Source organism: Geotrypetes seraphini, chromosome 11 (genome assembly GCF_902459505.1).
Source record: "Geotrypetes seraphini chromosome 11, aGeoSer1.1, whole genome shotgun sequence".
Classification (NCBI taxonomy): Eukaryota; Metazoa; Chordata; class Amphibia; order Gymnophiona; family Dermophiidae; genus Geotrypetes; species Geotrypetes seraphini.
In genome coordinates, this window is record NC_047094.1 from 29,918,668 (window position 1) to 29,939,737 (window position 21,070).

The following is a 21,070-nucleotide window of genomic DNA, read 5'->3' on the forward strand; positions in this document are numbered from 1 at the left end:
AAGGTGCGTTAGCGTTTTTAGTGCACGCACAAAATTATCGTGCGCTAAACCACGCACTACGCTTCTAGAATAATGCCAGCTCAATGGTCTTGCGCGCGCTTTCCGCGCGTTAAGGCCCTAAAAGGAGCCCCTAGAGAATTTCACAGCCAGCTTACAGGCAGACGTGGCCAACCTATAGGCGGTTCATAGTTATAATCGCATGAGACAATCACGCGCAGATAAAGCCGGGCTGACAATCGCGTGCAGGACATCAGCGCGCTGGATTTAAATTCAATTTGAAAGCACTCTGAGGGAGGTTGTGGGAGGGAGGGAACCACTGCACTTAATTTAATAGTGTTGGCACTGCCCCCCATTATAGAGGAAACAGGTTTTTCCCTATTTTTTAGGGAAAAAGTTCAGTTTCCTCTGTAAAGTGGAAGATCCACCCCCCACGGCAGTGCCAACACCACAACCCCCCTTGGAGCGCTTTCAAATTGAGTTTAAATCTGGCGAACTGATGTCCTGCACGCAACTGTCGGCCCGGTTTTGTCTGCGCGTGATTGTCTCACGCGGGTTTTGACATTTCACCCCTATAGGCTACTATGTTACACGCTTTGCAGGTAGCATAAAATTCCATCATTGGGAAAGTAAGGAAGATGATAGTTCTCTTGTATTCCACTGCGATGTAGTCTCTTGTTGATGTAAACCGCATCGATTCGGAAGGTATTACGGTCTAGAAGTGTATTTTAATGTAATGTAAAAATGTTATGTGTTGTTCAGCTTGGCAAGAGGAGAACATGCATCTGACTAGTACTTTAAGCTATATTGGCTTAAGATCAATTTTACAGTCTAATACAAGTTACGGCTGTTGGTATATTTAGGCCTGCATGGGTTGGCCCCCAAATACCCAACAGATTGTCTTTCCTACTAGGCTGAACTTCCCCAATTGAATTCCTCAGGACACCGGGATTTGTCTGTTCCCTCAAGGAAAGAGATCAAAATGCAAATGATGAGGGCGGGAGTGTTTTTCTGTGTTGGTTCTGAGGCATGGAACAAGCTTCCGCAGTAAATGCGACAACAAGGGGATCTAATGAAATTTTTTTTTAAAATTGCTAAAGCGTCACCTTTTCTGTGCGATGAAGTATGGTTGAAGGTGCAATGCTGGACTGGTGAAGTGCGCCTGACTCTTTGGATTTTGCTGTATGGGACATTATTTTATGCCTACCTTGTTTCCCCGAAAATAAGACCTACCCAGAAAATAAGCCCTAGCGTGATTTTCCATCTCTCCCTCCTATCCGCACCCCGACCGTGTGCCGAAATACTTGGAAACAAACGGCAGCTTCGGCAGCACAGACTGAATCACGGCCTGTCTTTCTCACTCCCGGCCGTTTAGTGCCGCGTTGCTGATGACATCATTAGTGAAGTGGCAGAGGAACGCCTGGACGTGAGAAAGGCAGGCCGCGATTCAGCCTGTGCTGCTGTTTGTTTCCAGGTATTTTGGCTCGCCATCGGGGTTCGGATGGGATGGAGAGATGATAGGGTCAGCGGGGGGAGGGGTGTGTGAGGTGCACAGCGGCGGTGGCAGGGGAGGATGGGAGGGATAGAAAGATGCTGCATAGGGGGATGGGAAGAAGGGAGGGATAGAAGCTTCAAGGGTTCTGCTGCACAAGGGATGGGAGGGATAGAAGCTGCAAGGGTTCTGCTGCACAGGGGGATGGGAGGGAGGAATAGAAATATGCTGCACAAGGGGATGGGAGAAAGGGAGGGATAGAAGCTTTAAGGGTTCTGCTGCACAAGGGGAGGGATAGAAGCTGCAAGGGTTTCTTCTGCATAGGGGGATGGGCGGAAGGGATAGAAATATGCTGCACAGGGGGATGGGAGGAAGGGAGGGATAGAAGCTTCAAGGGTTTTGCTGCACAAGGGATGGAAGGGAGGGAGGGAGATACTGCAGAATGGGATGGGTGAGAGGGGAGGAAAGATGCTGCACATGTGGGGGATAGAAAGGAAATAGGAAAAATTGGGGTGGAGGAGAGGAAGGAAGAGATAATCATTGTACATGAAAAAAAAATAAGACCAACCCCAAAATAACACCTAGTGCGTTTTTTGGGTCCAAAATTAATATTATTTGCTGTTTGTACGCTTTGCTTGTTGAAATTTATTACGTATGTCAATCTGTGATTCGCTTTGTATAAGGCGAATAATAAATAAATAACACAAACTGTCATCTAAAACCGTATTCTTCAATGCTTAGCCTAGGGGCCAATGGTGGCACTTTGTCCGGGTTTTGAAAACCTTCCATCTAGCCGCGACGTCGGGATGGCATCTGCGTATGCGCGGATGCAACGCGGTGACATCACGCGCACGGGTGTGACATTATTGCGTCATACCAGCACAAGCACAGATGCCCTCCTGACCATCAAACGGGGCAGGGGTGGAACGGGTGGAACAGGGTGGGGCCATGGGTCCAGATTTTTGCTCCCGAAAATCTGGTAACCCTATCCATACCAGAAGCACCTCTGAACTAGAGAGTTGCACAGGGATAGAAATACCACCCATCCCCGCCAGGATCTTCTCCGTCCCCACCCATCCCCGCAAGGAATTACCTCCATCCCCGCCCATCCCCATCAGGATTCTTTCCATCCCCACCCATCTCCGCAAGGAATTACCTCCATCCCCGCCCATCCCCGTCAGGATCTTCTCCGTCCCCACCCATCCCCGCAAGGAATTACCTCCATCCCCGCCCATCCCCATCAGGATTCTTTCCGTCCCCACCCATCTCCGCAAGGAATTACCTCCATCCCCGCCCATCCCCGTCAGGATCTTCTCCGTCCCCACCCATCCCCGCAAGGAATTACTTCCATCCACGCCCGTCCCCATATAAAGCAGCAATTACTTCTGACAGGATCATCAATTCCACAGTTTCTTTTGTGTTTGCTTCTGTTTTCCTTGTGGAATCTCTTTGGTGGAACCCTTTTTATGTTTTCTGTTCAGGTAATTAACTTATAAACCCCCTCTTTTACTAAGGCTGACGTGTCCATTATATTATATGGACGAATCCTGCTTCCAAAGCCTTCCATCCCCATGGGAATCCCGTTGGCTAGAGGGGGGTCCCCGTGGGAGTCCCGTGGGTCAGAGGGGGGTCCCCGTGGGAGTCCTGTGGGTTAGGGGGATTCCCGCGATCCCCGTTCCCGTGCAGACCTCTACTCTGAAAGTTACACAGACTACTGCAATAATGATATACTGTTTCTAGCTTTGTCAGAGCTACCCAGCAAGGCGATCACTGGACAAAAGTAACTCAAAGTACGAGTTGCTTTCAGTATTTCCTTTGCTTTTTGGATTACATAGTAAACTTGGAGACCTACTTGTGAATGGCACCCCTTCTTTCCATCTTGGCGCTCGGGGCAATTGCCCTGCGTTGCCCACCCCCCTGCAACAACCCTGGCCATAGAAATGACTTTATACTGTACATGATTTTTATAGAAATAATGTGAGGTTTTACAGTACTCTACCTTGCATTGTCTCTCCCGTGGGACTTCAAGAAGTTCATATTTCTGTATCTAGAGAGGAATGCAACCAGATGGTCATTTGTCCTATGGAAAGAACAGAAAAGGCACAAAATAAAGATAGTTTGACAATCTGGTTTTACAGTGGCAAAAGCTTTTTTTTTTTGCAGTTTAGATAAGCTATCTTATCACAGGGTTTCCTTGAACAGCTAAAGCATTTTTGCAAATTTCACGCAAAACAAACAGCTGGCCGCCACAACAGTGGATATTAAAGAAAAGAAACAAATGACGAAGCTAAACAAATCTGATCCGGTCCAATACGTCAGCTGCAGACCAGGACAGACTTATTTCAAATTCTCTTAGGTAGAAAGAGGTCATATAAAAAGGGGACCTGGGAGCAGCAATTAATGGCTTAATGTAGACCAGTCAATCCTTCTCTTCATCTTTATGTTGCGTTTGCGTGTAAGCCCAGCGTCTCACAGTTTCATAGAAAATGCCCAACCACAGAACACGTAAGTACTACTCTGACAGATAACACCCTACAGGACTAATAAAGCATCTCTTGAAAGGGCTAGCTCATTTATTTCCAACACCTAAAAGGCTGGAAGAGCAACGTTGCGCCAATGGAAGCACCGGCAGTGTCCCGTTTATTCGTCACAATAAGCCAGTGTGTCACAAATTTTCTGGACGGCGGCGCACTACATGCAGTACCCCAGCCGGAAGGCACTCGGAAGTGCATGGTCGTCGATGCGCATGCGCGGAGGCCCATCTGGCCGTTTCAGTGGAGGGATCTGGGAGGAAGGGAAGTACGGTGAGAGGAGGAGACACGCCGGCGTGGAGGAGAGTCATCCGGGCCGGCTGACTGCCTACAGGACGCGCCTCTCACTGCGAGAGGCACATCCTGAAGGCAGTCAGCCGGTGCGGATGACTCTTCTCGCCAGTGTGTCGTGGCACACCTGAAATCTCAGAAGGCACACCGGTGTGCCGCGGCACACAGTTTGCGATACACTGCAATAAGCAATAATAAGAAATGCAAGTATTTGTATACAGTCAATTTAACACTTTCTGTATCATGTCTGAATTTTAGTCTAATTCCAAAAGGTGTCCCGCTAGAAATAAGTATTTGCACCAGATTGCAAGTACAGCCTTGCTGACCTCCTGGCTAACGTTCAAATCCTTGCAACATGGCGCCGGGCTACGTAATGGCTAAGCTTCCTCGGTACGTGTCCTCCGCTCCCAGCATGAAATGCGCCCCCTGGTCGTGCCTTTCAACTGCAAACTGACAGACGACATTCCTACTCCCACTTCATACCGAGCCACTGGAATCGTCTGTCCCTCCCCCACTGCAGATCAGATCCCTTGAAGGACTCTTCAAGTTTAGGAAAGCAATAAAAACATATCTCTTCATCTAACTCCCCTGGTCATACCGATGAATTACAAAGAAATGTATATTGGTACCAGATCCCGGTATATGTCACGTTTGGAAAACTGTATTGCAAAATCCTGCACTGTATCTATGGCAAATTTAACCAGTACACTGTATATTAGTATTAAACCCCTAGTATATGTCAAGATAGGATGAAAACTTGTATCGTAAACTTGTACTGTAATTATGGCAAATCTAGAGCAAATCGTAACCTTCTAACTGTATATTATGTATGTTTAACCTTTAACCTGTTCTAGACATTTTGTCCAGCTAGACGTCTATCTTTTTTTTCCAAAAATGGTCCAGCTAGACGTTTTGTATAGCTAGATGTCAATTTTTTTTCCATTATAAAGAAATAACATCCAAATTAGAAACATCTAAAACAAGACATTTGCATGTAGGAGGAGCCAGCATTTTTAATGGCTTGGCCACGCAGACATGCCAGCAGAGCAATGGGGCACTGCTGTGAACGTCCCATTAAGGGTGCCAGATACACATTTCACCATAACCCGCGTACGTTATATGGTGAGCCCTCCAAAACTCCCCCAAAACCTACTGTACCCACTTGTCTACCACCCCAATAGCCCAATGTCCAAATGCTAATCCCGGACTAATCCTGCCCAAAACACGCCTTAAGATTTAGACGCACTGGAGATGTCTAAAAAGTCAGTTTTGAAAATGTCACTTGGATGACTTGACCATTAAGACTTCCAAGTGCCAGTTTATGCTTTCTTTCGGACGTCCATCTTTTTTGGTGGGGTTTTAGAGCGAGAGAGGTGTGAACAGCACCGGCTGGCCGCCTATAGGAGGTGCCTCTCACCGCAAGAAGCACATCCTGCAAGAAAGTCAGCCGGCACCTCTCCTTCTCGGGCGTCTCGTGGCACATCCGGAATCTGCCGCGGCACAGAATTTGCGATACACTGATGCAGAGCCTCATGTTAAGCAGTTTATGTAGGCAAACACACTCACTCAGAACATCTATCAATCAGCTTGCATGGCTAGACCAGTGTTCTTCAACCACCGGTCCATGGACCAGTGCCGGTCCACAGAAATTTCCTGCTAGTCCACAGGGCCAGCATTTGCATCAGGCCCAAAACAGTGTTCTTCAACAACCGGTCCACAGTGCGATCGATGCGGCGTTATCTTCGAGCCAGCTCCCTCTTCCTCACTGATTCAGTGCACAAAGCCACAGGCCGTGGCTCCTACGGGGATCCTGCGCCTGAACCGGAAGCCTTCTCTCTGACGTTGCAACGTCAGAGGGAAGGCTCCCAGATGAGGCACGGGACGTGCAAGGTGAAATTAGTACTATTATGGGGGCGGGGTCTGGGGTGAAGATTGGGTAGAGATGGGCGGGGTCTGGCCCACGACTTAGCCCAGTGTTCTTCAACCACCGATGCCGGTCCACAGAATAATTCTTTTATTTCTGCCGGTCCATAGGTGTAAAAAGGTTGAAAAACACTGGGCTAGACTATACAGAAGAGAGCATTCATTTGACCTCTAGCGCCAGCTAAGGTCAGATCCAGCAGCTCAGTTTGGCAAACTGTTTTTTTCTACAGTAGAGCACACCGGGGAGATTTTTGCATTTGCTGCTCTACTGATTCTCCGTCTTACTGGAATGAATGGGCATACAGTGAATTTACTTAGCAATACTTCCACGTGAAATGGTTTCAAAGGCGGCAACCTTAGGGTGAGCTTTGAGACAAAAGTTTGCTTGCAGAGATGTCCTACAGACCAGAGTCTAACAAAATGGAAAAAGTACACTGACCCTTCCTTCAAGCATGAGAGAGGGAAAACAAAAGTGGATTTTGTGACTAAGAGCTTCCGTCATTAGAAACATCTATTTGACACACCAGCAATCTATTATATTGGTAGAACATTTTTATCTGGTTCAAGGGATGCTTTTATAGACCAAAACAATTGTACTAACAATTGTCATTAAAACTATATTACATTTTCCTCCCTAGAAAATGCTCATGATAATATAGTAACAGCTTTAATTGGAATGACGGCTTAGGAAAATGTACTTTGAAGTAGTGTTTTGATGACAGAGTACTCAGCTATAATGGTACAGGGCTATTTAATACTGCTTTACCCACTCTGGGGACAAGGTTTACTTTGGGTTTTTTGTTTTTTTTACTTTAAATCATTTTTATAAAGCATGAGGAAATACAATTGATATGAGAATTAAATATACAAATATATAAATATAAACAACAAAAAACAGATTTAAACAATTTCAACTACAACTCTCGAGACTACGACGTGGAGCTCACGGCAGCCATTTCCTATGAGTGATCTGCACAGGGCAGAAGTGTAGGAAGATCTGGCCTGAAAGCCCGCTAGACCACCAGGTAAGGTCCAGGATGCCGGGGGGGGGGGGGGGGGAGGCGGGAGGGAGAAGGGGAAGATCTGGAATGCAGCTTTATTATTATTTTTTTAAAAATCGCGAATAACCGAATCCGCGGATACTGAAACTGCAGATTCGGAGGGAGAAGTGTAATACCATTTAACATGCCACATACTAATAACCTTGGAAAAAATCTCTGTCCAAAAATTACAAAATCAAAGGGCATTCCCAAAACATATATAATAATGTCGCCTTAGGATGATCACATTTTAAACAAGAACCTACAGAAACAATTGTCGCTCTATGGGCTCTTTAAGGCGCCATATGCATACGACAAAGAAATTTATAACCCATCTCAAAATAAGAGATGTCAGGTATAAGACCATGTAATAAAGATAAAAATCTTTTGAGATGAGTACCTTGTAAATTGATCTTCAATTCAGCATTCCAATCTTGAGCCACTTTGTCATAATCCATGTTTGGAGAAAATTCCAGCATTTAGGGTCTAAAATATTTTAAAGGTACTATTAACTGGGCCTCCAACCAAAGCACCTCTGAAAAAGTCTCAAAAAATTTTGAATTCAGAAATTTGGAAATTAGGGAGGATACATAAAATTTTAATTGAAGATATGAATAAATATCCATATGGGGGCCATCCATAATCAGTTTTTTTAATGATAATTCTCCCAGTTGGCCTCTGATCCTTTGCTGTGCATTATCATGTGAAAGCGTTCATAATTCTGGCACTCAGACAGGGCTTGAGATGCCAACAGATAATATAGAAACATAGAGTATGACGGCAGAAAAGGGCCATCATAGAAACATAGAAACATAGAAAGACGATGGCAGAAAAGGGCCACAGCCCATCAAGTCTGCCCACTCTATTGACCCACCCCATTGAGTGCTAGAGACCTAGTTCCTTAACTTGACCCTCGTAGGGATCCCACGTGGATGTCCCATTTATTCTTAAAATTGAGCACGCTGGTGGCCTTGATCACCTGCACCGGAAGTTTGTTCCAGTGATCTACCACCCTTTCCGTGAAGAAATACTTCCTCGTGTCACCACTAAATTTCCCCCCTCTGAGTTTGAGGGGGTGCCCCCTTGTGACCGAGGGTCCCTTGGGAAAGAATATATCAAATTCCATCTCGACGCGACCAGTGACGTACTTAAATGTCTCAATCATGTCACCCCGTTCTCTGCGCTTCTCCAGGGTATAGAGCTGCAGTTTGCCCAGTCTTTCTTCGTATGAGAGACCCTTGAGTCCAGCGACAATCCTAGTGGCCATCCGCTGGACCGATTCAGCTCGAAGCACATCTTTCCGGTAATGTGGCCTCCAGAATTGCACACAGTATTCCAGATGAGGTCTCACCATGGTTCTGTAGAGTGGCATTATGACTTCAGGTTTGCGGCTGACGAAGCTTCGATTGATACATCCCATCATTTGCCTTGCCTTAGATGAGGCCTTCTCTACTTGTTTAGCAGCTTTCATGTCTGCACTGATGATTACCCCCAAGTCCCGTTCCTCTGAAGTCCTAGCTAGCGTTTCTCCATTCAAGGAGTATGTTCTGCATGGATTTCCGCTGCCGAGATGCATGACCTTACATTTTTTAGCGTTGAAGCCCAGCTGCCATGTCGAGGACCAGTTTTCCAACAAGTCTGCCTACTCGAAGAACCCTCCCCCTAAGCACTTCCTTGAAGTGAATCCACATGTTTATCCCATTTTTTCTTAAAATCGAGCACATTGCTGGCCTCAGCTACCTGAAGTGGAAGATCATTCCAACGATCAACCACCCTTTCGGTGAAGAAATACTGTCACCATGAGGCAAGGAACCAGCATGCATGATCTAAAATTGACAGCAGATGGCGAGCGATCAGGGCCTTCAGGAGATTTACCCTGCCAATCAAATTCAAATCAGTACTGTCGGGGCCTTCAGGGGCTTCGGAGAATCCCCAGCCCAAGAGACCTGTTTTGGGGGGTTTTTTGGGTTTAATTTTGTTTTGATGCAGTTTGACTGGCTGAGCAGGCTGCCTACTCAACAAATCAAACTGCATCAAGCACAAATAAAAAAAAACCAACCAAACCAAAAACCCCAAAATAAAAAAGCAGGGCTGTAGAGCTGGGGGATTCACTGAATCTAGTTAGGGCTGGGCACACATTGAGGCTAGTAAGTTCTTGTCAGTCGATGCTTGCAGTGATATTATGGAATGCTCTTCCAGTTGATATACGAAATGTTAACAGTCTGCCTCGGTATAGAAAGGTGGTGAAAACTATTTTTTTTCCAGAGATATTTTGTCTAAGGGGTCAATTTATTAAGGCGTGCTAAATGCTAACGAGTGTTAACGCGCCCATTATATGCCGGGTTTTGAAAAGCCGTCCTCAAAAGGAGTACAAAATAACTCCTCAAAAAGTTTCCAAAAAATACTTAAAAAGATACACAATAAAGGCAAAAGAGTCTGAGGATTCAAAGAGTGTAAAATGCTAACCAGTCACCCCTAAAGTAATAAGTAAATATAATAAGAATAAATAAATTTAGAGTAAGGGGCAATCTCAGTGTGAAGGTTAAGCGACGGGAGTAAAACTCCAGCGCTTACACTCGAGAGACAGAGGTGATTCACCTCTGCCTGCACACCATCATGGATTGCCCCACGTGTGCAAAATCTGAATACAAATCAGTGATAAACCACAATCAAGTATAAGTGACACTGAGAGTGAAAAAATAGCAAAAAAAACCACTCGAAGAATCCTCCCCAGCCTACTCCCCAAGAAAGAAAAAAAAGCCACAGCCGACTTAGCTTGAATAAGCCTGGAAAATGCAGGTGACAGACGCAATATCAGGTTCAACCAAGTCCGATTTCGGGAGAATGATACCCCTTCATCAGGAACGTTGAGATGAGTCAGAGCCGGCTGGGGGAGGGAAGGAGAACTTGAAGAGCTAAAAAGCTGAGCAAAAGTAACGTCAGAGCAAAAAGAACCAATGAGAAAGAATAGGGGAGGAGCCCCAAATTAAACAATAGTGTTCCACTCTATGCAATCGTTCAGCCCTTGAGGGGAAACAGTATGAAGTTGAAAAATCCAAAATTGTTCTCTAAGTTGGATATGGGCCATCTTGTCTCCCTTAAAAGTTTCTGAAATCTGTTCAAGCACAAACCACGTCAATTGATGAAAATCATGGTCCCGCTCCAAACAGTGGGGGACAAGAGGCGCAGACCTGACAGCCAGATGTAATCTGCTCTTGTGTTCAGTCAACCTAGTTCTGATTTTTCTACACGTATACCCCACGTATAGCACCCACATGGGCACCTGATCACATATATGACCCACTGAGAGTCATAGGTCAAAAGGAGGACATGTCTGGGGAATTCCGGACGTCTGGGAACTCTAACCATGATTCCATCTAGAGTACCTCAAGAAGGACATGGCGGTACTTGAGAGAGTCCAAAGGAGAGCAACAAAACTGGTAAGAGGGCTGGAACACTGCCCGTACGCCGAGAGGTTGGATAGGCTGGGGCTCTTCTCTCTGGAAAAAAGGAGGCTCAGGGGAGATATGATAGAGACCTTCAAGATCATGAGGGGCATAGAGAGGGTGGATAGGGACAGATTCTTCAGGCTGAAGGGGTCAACAGGCACGAGGGGGCATTCGGAAAAACTGAAGGGAGATAGGTTCAGAACAAATGCAAGGAAGTTTTTTTTTCACACAAAGGGTCGTGGACACTTGGAATGCGCTACCGGAGGAAGTGATCAGGCAGAGTACAGTACAAGGATTCAAACAGGGATTGGACGGATTCCTGAGGGATAGGGGGATCGTGGGATACTGAGAGAGGTGCTGGGATGTAACACAGGTATAGAAAGCTAACTAGGTAATAAGTATAGAAATCCAACCAGGTCGTGCATGTGCAAGACCGGAGGGTTAGGACTTCGATGGGAAGATAGGACTCAATGGGAAACCAAGGTGGCAAGGGGGCCCCTTCTGGTGACTCAGACAGGCCGTGACCTGTTCGGGCCGCCGCGGGAGCGGACTGCTGGGCAGGATGGACCTATGGTCTGACCCGGCGGAGGCACTGCTTATGTTCTTATGTTCTAATACTAGCATAAACCCGAATTGACACGATTAGGCTGAGGTTGATGCTCATTCCAGCCGATATTCAGTGCTATTTGGCTGGCTATCCGCCAATATTCAGCAGAAGATTTATGGGTGTCTTCTGCTGAATATCCAGGTTAGCGGCTAACCCGGTGACTGGTTATGTCACGTGACACAACTTGTCACCGCCAATCTTCAATGGCTTGCTGGCTAAGGAACATGGCTGGGTCGACCAGACAAAAAAAAAATCTACCTTTGGATCAATGTTCCCTCTAAGCCAGTGTTTCTCAGCACGTGGTACATGCACCTTTGGAGGTATGTGGACCAGCTGCTGGGGGTACGCGGCCTGGCTGCCACCAGGGGTTCCTCCCTGTCTTCCGCCGTAGATCCCTCCTGTCTCCTGTGTGAGAGTCGCTGCACGTTCCCGGCTCACAAGTCTTCCCTCCGTCGGAGAGGAAGACCCGGGCCAGCCAGGCAGTGATTGGCTGGTCTGGAACCTTTTCTCCGACGTCAGAATTGACATTAGGGGGAAGGCTTGTGGGCCGGCCGCTGCACGCACCATAGCCCGTCCCTTGTGCGGAGTTGCTGGGGGTGGGTGGAGCGCGTCGGGTCCAGGTCATCCCCGCTGGCGGCAGCTTCAGTGGGGGGCAGGAAGGGATTCCTGGCAATGCCTGCGGCTTCTGTGGATGGGTCGGCTTCATGGGAGGGAATAGAAATGGAGAATTGATGGGCATGAGTGTGTGAGTGAGAGACAGTGTACATGGGGAAAGGAAGAAAGGAAAATTGGGCATAGAGAGAGAAGAGTGAGGTAGAGATGTATAGGGAATAGAAGGATGAGAGGGATATATGTTGGATATGGTGGTGGAGAGGGCAGATTGGAGGGGATGCAAGGGGGAGGAATGTTGGACATAGTGATGGAAGGAGAAATGTGGCATTGTGCTTAAGTAGGGTGACAGGAGAAATGGGCATGGTGCTGGTGGGCAGTGGGGAAAAATGCTGCACATAATCAAGTGGATGAGAGAGGGAGAAATGTTGCCAATAAGGGTGGAGGATAGAGGAAGAAAAGTTGGACTTATGGAGGGACAGAGAGAGGGATATTGGTTGGGGAAGGGAATGGGGTCCGGAGGAGAGGAAGCATGCATGAGGCAGAAAGGAAGAAATATTGGAAATGCAACCAGACTCATGAAATCACCAGCCAACAAAGGCAGGAGAAATCATTTTATTTTCAATTTAGGGATCAAAATGTGCCAGTTTTGTGAATTGATATCTGCTGTCTATATTTTGCTCTATATTTGTCTATTTTTCTATAGTTGTTACTGATTGCATATTTTAAAGTCATCTGCCTTGACCTCTTTGAAAAAAAAAAATCCCAAACATTTTCTGTGCGTACATTGTGCTTTTTTAATTTTGTGGTTACCGTTATGTATTAATAAGGTTATATTGTGTGTGTATATGAAAAATGGATGGAAGAAACTGCGTTGCAATTAGTACTATTATTATGGGGGTGGAGTCAGGAGTGGAGCTTGGACGGGTCTGGGGCGGAGCTTGGGCGAGGGTACTCGGTTGGTATTTGTTAGGCTTAGGGGGTACTTGGCTTGAAGAAGTTGAGAAACACTGCTCTGAGCCAGGGAAGATGTGCATGCCATGATGTGGTCTGAGCAACAGCTGGCTTGGGCTGGGCTGGCGCGTGGTGGCGGCGGTGGTGGTGAGGGGAGGGGTGCAAAGACGAGCAATTTTTGAAAATGATGCCAAATTATATTTTAAAAATTGAGATGTTAAATTATTTATATTGAACTGAAAATATTTTAAAAACTGTACATAAAACGTACACCTCGGCCTGACGGTACTGAGTTTCTTAAATACAGTTACGCTAATGCATTAAAAAAGAAATAATCATAATCATAATGAGAGACTCTACAGGCTCCGGAAGGATCAAAATTCTTTCCTCACTCATCAGCATTTTTGCCAGAGTAATTTTGCCCTCTTAGAAAAAGTGCTTCGTCTCATACTACACAGCTTTGAGTAGTTCACATGGCAACTACACGGGAGAGAGACGATGCTTCAATTAGCTGAACTTTTTAGTCTGGAGAAAAGGTGTCCCTCATGAAAAGATGAGACAGGCAATTATGTTTAAAAGGCCAGGAAAACTATTTGTTAAAAAATAAATCATCTTGCTTTATAAGGCAGGACGGTCCTTCAAAAGATACAAAATGCCTATTTTTTCAAGATTTGATGGTCTCCGTTATCAGTAAACATGATTAAAATAACTAGAAATGAATCACTTCATTTATTGCTTGGAAGAGTACTATTACTGTATGATATTATTTTAAAAAGGCATAAAATATTTTCTTCTGCACACCTTGTCAATTGACTTTTTTAAGAGCAATGCTGGCCACAGATCCTTCAGCCGGTCACCGTTAGAGTCAGTAAGTGGTTACTCGAGTGGGACCTGCTTTTGAAAGAGCCGTTTGTGAATTGAAAAAGAGAGAGAGAGCATATAAACATTGAAGTAGTTATGCATATTTCAAATTTAGCACAGATAATCTCTAATCCAAATTTTATCCAGCCGATCAGGAGACATTTTTTATTTTTGAAAAACAGCTTACAAAGATTTCTTTTTGTGCCTTTGCATTTTAGTTTATTTTAGTAAGAAGGAAGCATGGTCTGGCACCACTTCTTCCTTCCATCCCCTCCTCTGTGGGCCGGCTTACCATTAAGCTGTTCTTCGGCCCTGCAGCCAGTGGCAGGCCCTGCTGAAAAGCTACCTGCACTGGGCCTTTCTCTTAGAAAGGGCCAGCTTGGGTCAGAGGGAAAGGATCGGTGCAGGCCGCAGGCAGATTTTCAGCAGGGCTGCCGCTGGCTGCAGGGCCGAAGAGTGGCTTCAGGCAAATTGAGGGGTATCAAGCTGCAGGCAGGAGGGTGAGAGGAAGGCAGGGGGAAAAAAAAGTTGTCTGCGCCTGCATGTGTGCGGGTTTTTTTTTTTACTTCCAGGTTCGGGCTCGACTATCGCAACAGGGACGGGGGATTCTTGAGGGAAGGTCACAGGCACGACTGACTCTGGCTCACTGCTTGAAAACAGAAGGGAAGACTGATGGACATGCAAGGAAGTGCTCCTGATTGGCCATCAAGCTCCAGCTCTGTCTTCCTGATTGGTGGATGTACAGAGCTCTCCCTCCATGTTCAAACTTGTGAGCACTGAACAGCAATCAGCAACTGGTGCGCTGAAGGGTGAAACAAGCTGTGTGGCTGTGCAGTCGCGCAGCTTAAGAGGGAACACTGCTTTGGACGTTAGGCCTTAGCCGGGCAGTTGCTGAAAATCAGCTTGGCTACGTCTGCGGTGGTGAACTTTCAAGCCAGAAGTTCAATGCCGGTAGCCAGATACGGCCCCCGTACTGAATGTTCGGAATGATAGTGGGAAGTAGCCAGACTGCCTCCCATGGTGTAGATATCGGGGCCAAAGATTTTAACTAGCCTGGCTGATTAAACTGCCTAATTGAGGTAAGCTGCTAATTTTCAGCGGCACTTATCCAGCTGGTGCTGCTGAAAATAATCAGTTAGGCCCTTATTCTTTAAATGGTGCCTTATATTAGGTGCCTAAGTTGCATCTGAGCAGCGTTGCAGCATTTAGCGCTCTAGGCCGCGGTAGAAACTTCTGCCGCAGCTTAGTAAAACCCAGTGTTACCCTGTTTACCTGAAAATAAGCCCTAACATGATTTTTAAAAATGCTCCTAATATAAGCCCTAACCCCAAAATAAGCCCTAGTTAAGATTGATCCCCGAAGCTTTGCCCCCCCCCTCCCGAATGTACCCAGCACTCCCTGACTCCATCCCTGACATTAGTGCTGCCTGATTTGCTGAAAAAATTGGACTCGTCGAATCAGCAACCCCCCACCCCTGCTGCTTTAGGAGGCCTCGGAGCTACGGTATGTCTGTCTCACGGTGGGAGGGTCGGTGGGGTTCTGCTGCACAAGGGGATGGGTGAGAGGGGAGGAAAGATGCTGCACATGGGGGGAGAAAGGAAAGAGGAAGAAATGGGGTGGAGGAGAGGAAGGGAGAGATGATTGTTGTACATGAAAAAAATAAGACATCCCCAAAGTAAGCCCTAGTGCATTTTTTTGACCCCTCAAATTAATATATGACACTGTCTTATTTTGGGGGAAACAAGGTAGTTACTAATGACAGGATTAACAGTAAAATGACACATCTCAGTGGTAGCCTATAGAAGGTGGTATAAAGCTAACTGGCATCCTTTTGCCTGTCTTGATTGTTTAGATTGTAAGCTCATTTGAGCAGGGACTGTCTTCTTTGTGATTCTTTACAGCGCTGCACAGGCCTGGTAGCGTTCTAGAAATAATTAATAGTAGTAGTAGTAACTTCTCTCTCTAGAGGGGAAGAGAGAAGACAGGTGAATGGAAAAGCATTTTTCATGTCACTTAGACTTGGCTTTACACAGGCAGAAGGTGAGAAAAGAGGTTTTTCTATTTTAACACTTCCTGAACCATATCTTGAGTACATGACAGCGAAGGACAAACCCTGGCAGACTGCGAGGCAGGCCTAATCGTGATTTAAGGACAGGTGTAGAGTGGTTGCCACGTAAGTCCACACGAATGTTTAGAAATTAAGATGTGTTGTCTTTGTGTTTATCACAGCCTTCTGTCTCATCTCTTGCTCATATCAACCTGTTAAGTGTAGCTATTTCTCTTCTTCTTTTGTCTCTTCTGTTCTTGGATTTTATCTTTATCGCCTAATGCTGCTTTTATGTTGATGCCGTAAACTGCTTCCATTTCTGGTAGATTTTGTGGTATATCAAATACAGTTGAACTATGAACTAAATAAAAGCAATGAAAATATGTAGGTCTCTTCAGTAGGGTTGCCATATTTGTTAAGCCAAAAAAAGAGGACACCTGACCCCCACCTAGGGCCCCACCTCTGCATCTCGCTAATCTTTGTCTCCACCACCTCTTCTAGGAGACTATTCCTTGCATCTACTATACCACCCTTTCTGTAAAAAAGTATTTCCTTAGATTACTCCTGAGCCTATCACCTCTTAACTTCATCCTATGCCCTCTTGTTCTGGAACTTCCTTTCAAATGAAAGAGTTTCGCCTTGTGCCTATTTATGCCATGTAGGTATTTAAAAGTCTCTACCATATCTTCTCTCTCCCACCTTTCCTCCAAAGTAACATAACATAACATTGTGCTTATTGGCCGCGTAACCAGAAGTTCAACGCGGTTTACAAAAAGTTATAAAAGTAAACATGTTACTTGAAATAAAATGATTCATTAAACAGTCAAATATTTAGAAAAAAGATAGGTCTTCAATTGTTTTCTAAAATGGCCATAGGAATGGGTAGTAAGCATCAATATTCGGAATTCGTTGTCATGAAGAGCTGCCTGAGATGCCAAAGTATTTGGACAGATGGAAAATTAAACAAAGGATGAGTTATTCTACTATGTCTCGTATGATGCTAAAGAAAATCTATTGACTAGGTAAGAAGGAGCTGTACCAGAAACAGCCTAGTTTAAACAATACCCGGCCTCCATTGTCAGCCAATGCGATTTGCAATAAAAGTATACATATTGACATCTTTAAGTCTGTGCCCATACGCGTTATTACATTACATTACATTAGAGATTTCTATTCCGCCATTACCTTGCAGTTCAAGGCGGATTACAAAAGAGATAAAAAACGGAGGGTTACAATGGAAGAACATTTGTCCTTTCTAGAGAGGTAAAGAGTAGGTTATGTAGTTTCTGTGTGGCGGGAAGAGGGAGGAGGGAAGGACGGTAAGTTTGAAGTTAGGGCTGTTTCAGGAATTTCTTGAAGATTATAGTTTTTATTTCTTTTCTGAACGTCTTGTAGTCTGGTGTCGTTATCAGTAGATTGGAGATTTGGTTATCTAGACCAGTGATTCCCAACCCTGTCCTGGAGGAACACTAGGCCAATCGGGTTTTCAGGCTAGCCCTAATGAATATGCATGAGAGAGATTTGCATATGATGGAAGTGATAGGCATGCAAATTTGCTTCATGCATATTCATTAGGGCTAGCCTGAAAACCCGATTGGCCTGGTGTTCCTCCAGGACAGGGTTGGGAACCACTGATCTAGACCACACACCATTTTAGTAGTTTTCCTCCTTTAGTAGTAGACTCCATCCTTTTTATATCTTTTTGAAGGTGCGGCCTTCAGAGTTGTGCACAATATTCTAAATGAGGTCTCACCAGAGTCTTATACAGGAGCATCAATACCGCTTTTTTCCTACTGGCCATACCTCTCCCTATGCACCCTAGCATCCTTCTAGCTTTTGCATCGCCTTTTCAACCTATTTGGCCACCTTAAGATCATTGTATACCATCACGCCCAAGTCCCTCTCGTCTTTCGTGCACAAAAGTTCTTCACCTTCTAAACCAGTGGTCTCAAACTTGTGGCCCAGGGGGCACCAGGTGCCCTTTTGAGGCCCTCGGTATGTTTATCATACTCACAAAAGTAAAATAAAACAGTTTCTTGATCATATGTCTCTTTAGCTATAAATGACAATATTATTATTAAGACTTAGCCAAAAGGAAAGATTTATAAACTATAAAGAGTTTTACCTTATGCAAAGTTGTCATTTGTTGAATAAGACATTAACTATTTTTTTCTGAGGCCCTCCAAGTACTTACAAATCTAAAATGTGGCCCTGCAAAGGGTTTGAGTTGGAGACCACTGCTCTAAACTGTACTGTTCCCTCAGGTTTCTGCAGCCCAAATGCATGACCTTGCATTCCCTAGCATTCTGCAAGTTTGACTACGTCCTTCCTCGTGTTATTCACACCATGAGATGTTGGTATCATCTGCAAGGAGGCAATCTTACCTGACAGGTAGTTGTACATATAGGCAGAGCTGGGTGGAACTCACCCCTGCGTATCATACAGAAGTCTATGATTTACAGGTGTATCTCTGAAACTGAGGCACTTATGCAGCTCTATGGCTGGTATAAATGATTGCATCTAAAATATAGGTGCTTAAGTAAGACTGTTTCTGTGCAACAGATCATAGTGGTTGACGCAACATAGACTATCATGCACGCTCCCTTTCTGTCCCAGCATGCTCACAATCTAACTATGATACCTGGGGCAAAGTGACTTGCCCAGGGTCACAGAGAACAGCACTGGGATTGAACACACAACCTTAGGGTGCTGAGAGCAGAGGATCTAACCACTAGGCCACGCCTCTACACGTTACTATAGGCACCCAATTTCTTTATAGAATTGCACTCTAAAGGCACTAGACCAAGGGCAGGCAATTCTGGGCCTCGAGAGCCACAGGCAGGTCAGGTGTTCAGGATATCCACAAAGAATATGTAGGAGATGGATTTGCATGCACTGCCTCCTTGACCTGCAAATCTATCTCATGCGTACTTATTGTGGATATCCTGAAAACCTGACCTGCCCGTGGCTCTCGAGGACCAGAATCGCCTACCCCTGCACTAGACCAAAGTTATTTATTTATTATTCTATCGCAGGGGTGTCAAAGTCCCTCCTGGAGGGCCGCAATCCAGTCGGGTTTTCAGGATTTCCCCCAGTGAATATGCCCGAGATCTGTTAGCATACAATGAAAGCGGTGCATGCAAATAGATATCATGCATATTCATTGGGGAAATCCTGAAAACCCGACTGGATTGCGGCCCTCCAGGAAGGACTTTAACACCCCTGCTATATCACAAATGCTTTTTGTCTCGGAGTTTCCCTTTAGAAATATGACCATGCACAACCAAGATAAAGCACCCCATAAAAAGCCCATCTCTTTTAGGGGTCCTTTTATCAAGCCGCGCTAGCGGGGTTAGCGCGTCGGACATTTCATCGCATGCTAACCCCCGCGGCAAGCAAAAAAACTAACGCCTGGTCAATAGAGGCATCAGCGACTAGCGCAGCAGGTGGTTTAACGCGCGGTATTCCGCGCATTAAACCCCTACCGCGCCTTGATAAAAGGACCCCTTAGTCTGTGAGTTAACATCTGTTGGTAGCAGAACAGCCAGCTACTTAATTGTAGAGTGAACTATATTCTGCCTGCTAATGACTAATTATTTGTTGCACTCTATTAAATATGCTAATTTGCATTTGAATCTAGACAAGCCATCCGTAGTAGAGTCTGTGTTTCTGTATTTTAGTAGTAACAAGTACCACACCAGGTTGATACTACAAGAAAAAAGCCTAACTGGAGGAAAAGATCTCATAAGAACATAAGAGTTGCCTCTGCCGGGTCAGACCAGAGGTCCATCGTGTCCAGCAGCCCGCACCCGCGGCGGCCCATCAGGGCCATGACCTGTTAAGTGTCCCTGCCTTTCCTATACCTATCTCTATGTCTATCTGTACCCCTCAATCCCCTTATCCTGTAGGTATTTATCCAATACCTACAGGATAAGGGGATTGAGGGGTATTTATCCCCTTTTTTGGGGATCATACATAATTCACCCCAAAATGTGAAGGTGGTAAACAGTTTGGGAGTTTTCAGTGTAATGAGGGGGAAATTCCCCCCCCCCACACACACGAGCAGTTATAAGTGTAGTGGGGGGTAATCCCCCCAACGCCCCCCCTCAGAACGCTAACGGTAAGGCGTAATAGTGGCAGAACTGGCAGCACACATGTCCTGCACGCAGGTGTCGGTGCGAGATTGACAGCGCACCAATGTCCGACACGCTTTTGACCTGCCACCGTGGTGCACTGACAAAAGCGCACAGGACTTTGGCGTGCTGACGTGTATTAGTCCTGAGCGCAGGTGTCGGCACGCCAATGTTTGACGCGCTTTTGACGTGCCATCGTTTTTATTCCTTATTGACTGTAAGCCTTCTAGTTAAATTACTGACAGACGGTATGCCAAATGAATAATAAACTTGGAAACCTATAGCAAATACATAGACTTTTACATGTTGGGTGAACTTATAAGTGACCGTACAGATGCATATCTGCTTGCTAGGAAGGGCAGTACGAGACAAGTCCTCATTAAAACCAAAGCCAGCGGTTACGCTTCCATGCAGAGGTTTAGAATTTTTCTTTTTTTTTTGGAGCATTTCCATTTTCTTTGGAAGAAACCTCTGATTAATCAGGACCCAGTATTTTTAAAAATGAGACAGTCAGACCGGCTGTTCTTTGATTTCAGCTCACATACATTCAAGCTTATCGGCCATAATCAAGTTTATTTTTACACAATCACTCACTGCTCAGAGAAAATAGAACCTGAAAGTTGAGATAATGAATTAAGAATATATTATAAAGCCAAACTGATGGCTGAACAAATTGTTTTAACCACAGTGAGAGACTTACAAGGGTCCGTTGATTAAGAGTGGAAGGCCCTGCCTCAAATAGGTTCTTGGATTTGAATTAACAGGATAGCACAGGCTACTTAGAGAGCAGAAAACGCCATGTGAATTGTTATATTGTAGCAAATGAGCAGATATTACATTTATTCTTATCAGTGCAAAGGTTAAAATGAGCAATTATACTGTTGCCTGCCTGTCTTGTGAGTCACCAGAAGAATGTCAAAGATCACAAGGAGAGGTAATACTGGCGTAACTCTGGTCAAAAATCATTCTTTTTTTTGTTCAAACGAATGTCAGGATCAGAAGCAAACGGCAGTGCAATTGATGGCAAGAGCTGGTGCATATCTGTGAAGAGCGTAATAGAAAACTGGCCACATGCCGTCAGCTAGATTTATGGGAAGCACAACAGGTCCAAACTTCTCAAATCGCTTTAGTTAACC

General features: G+C 45.3%; 1 protein-coding gene across 3 annotated transcripts in view; it reads right to left on the minus strand.

Annotated features, from left to right (window-relative positions):
* XYLT1 (xylosyltransferase 1) overlaps window positions 1-21,070 on the minus strand; it is a 400,948-nt gene that overhangs the window by 84,757 nt on the left and 295,121 nt on the right. For all 3 annotated transcript variants that reach the window (XM_033914711.1, XM_033914709.1, XM_033914710.1), the window contains exon 5: window positions 3,489-3,569. In XM_033914711.1, coding sequence (XP_033770602.1) covers window positions 3,489-3,569 — 81 coding nt within the window. The remainder of the gene's footprint in view (window positions 1-3,488; window positions 3,570-21,070) is intronic.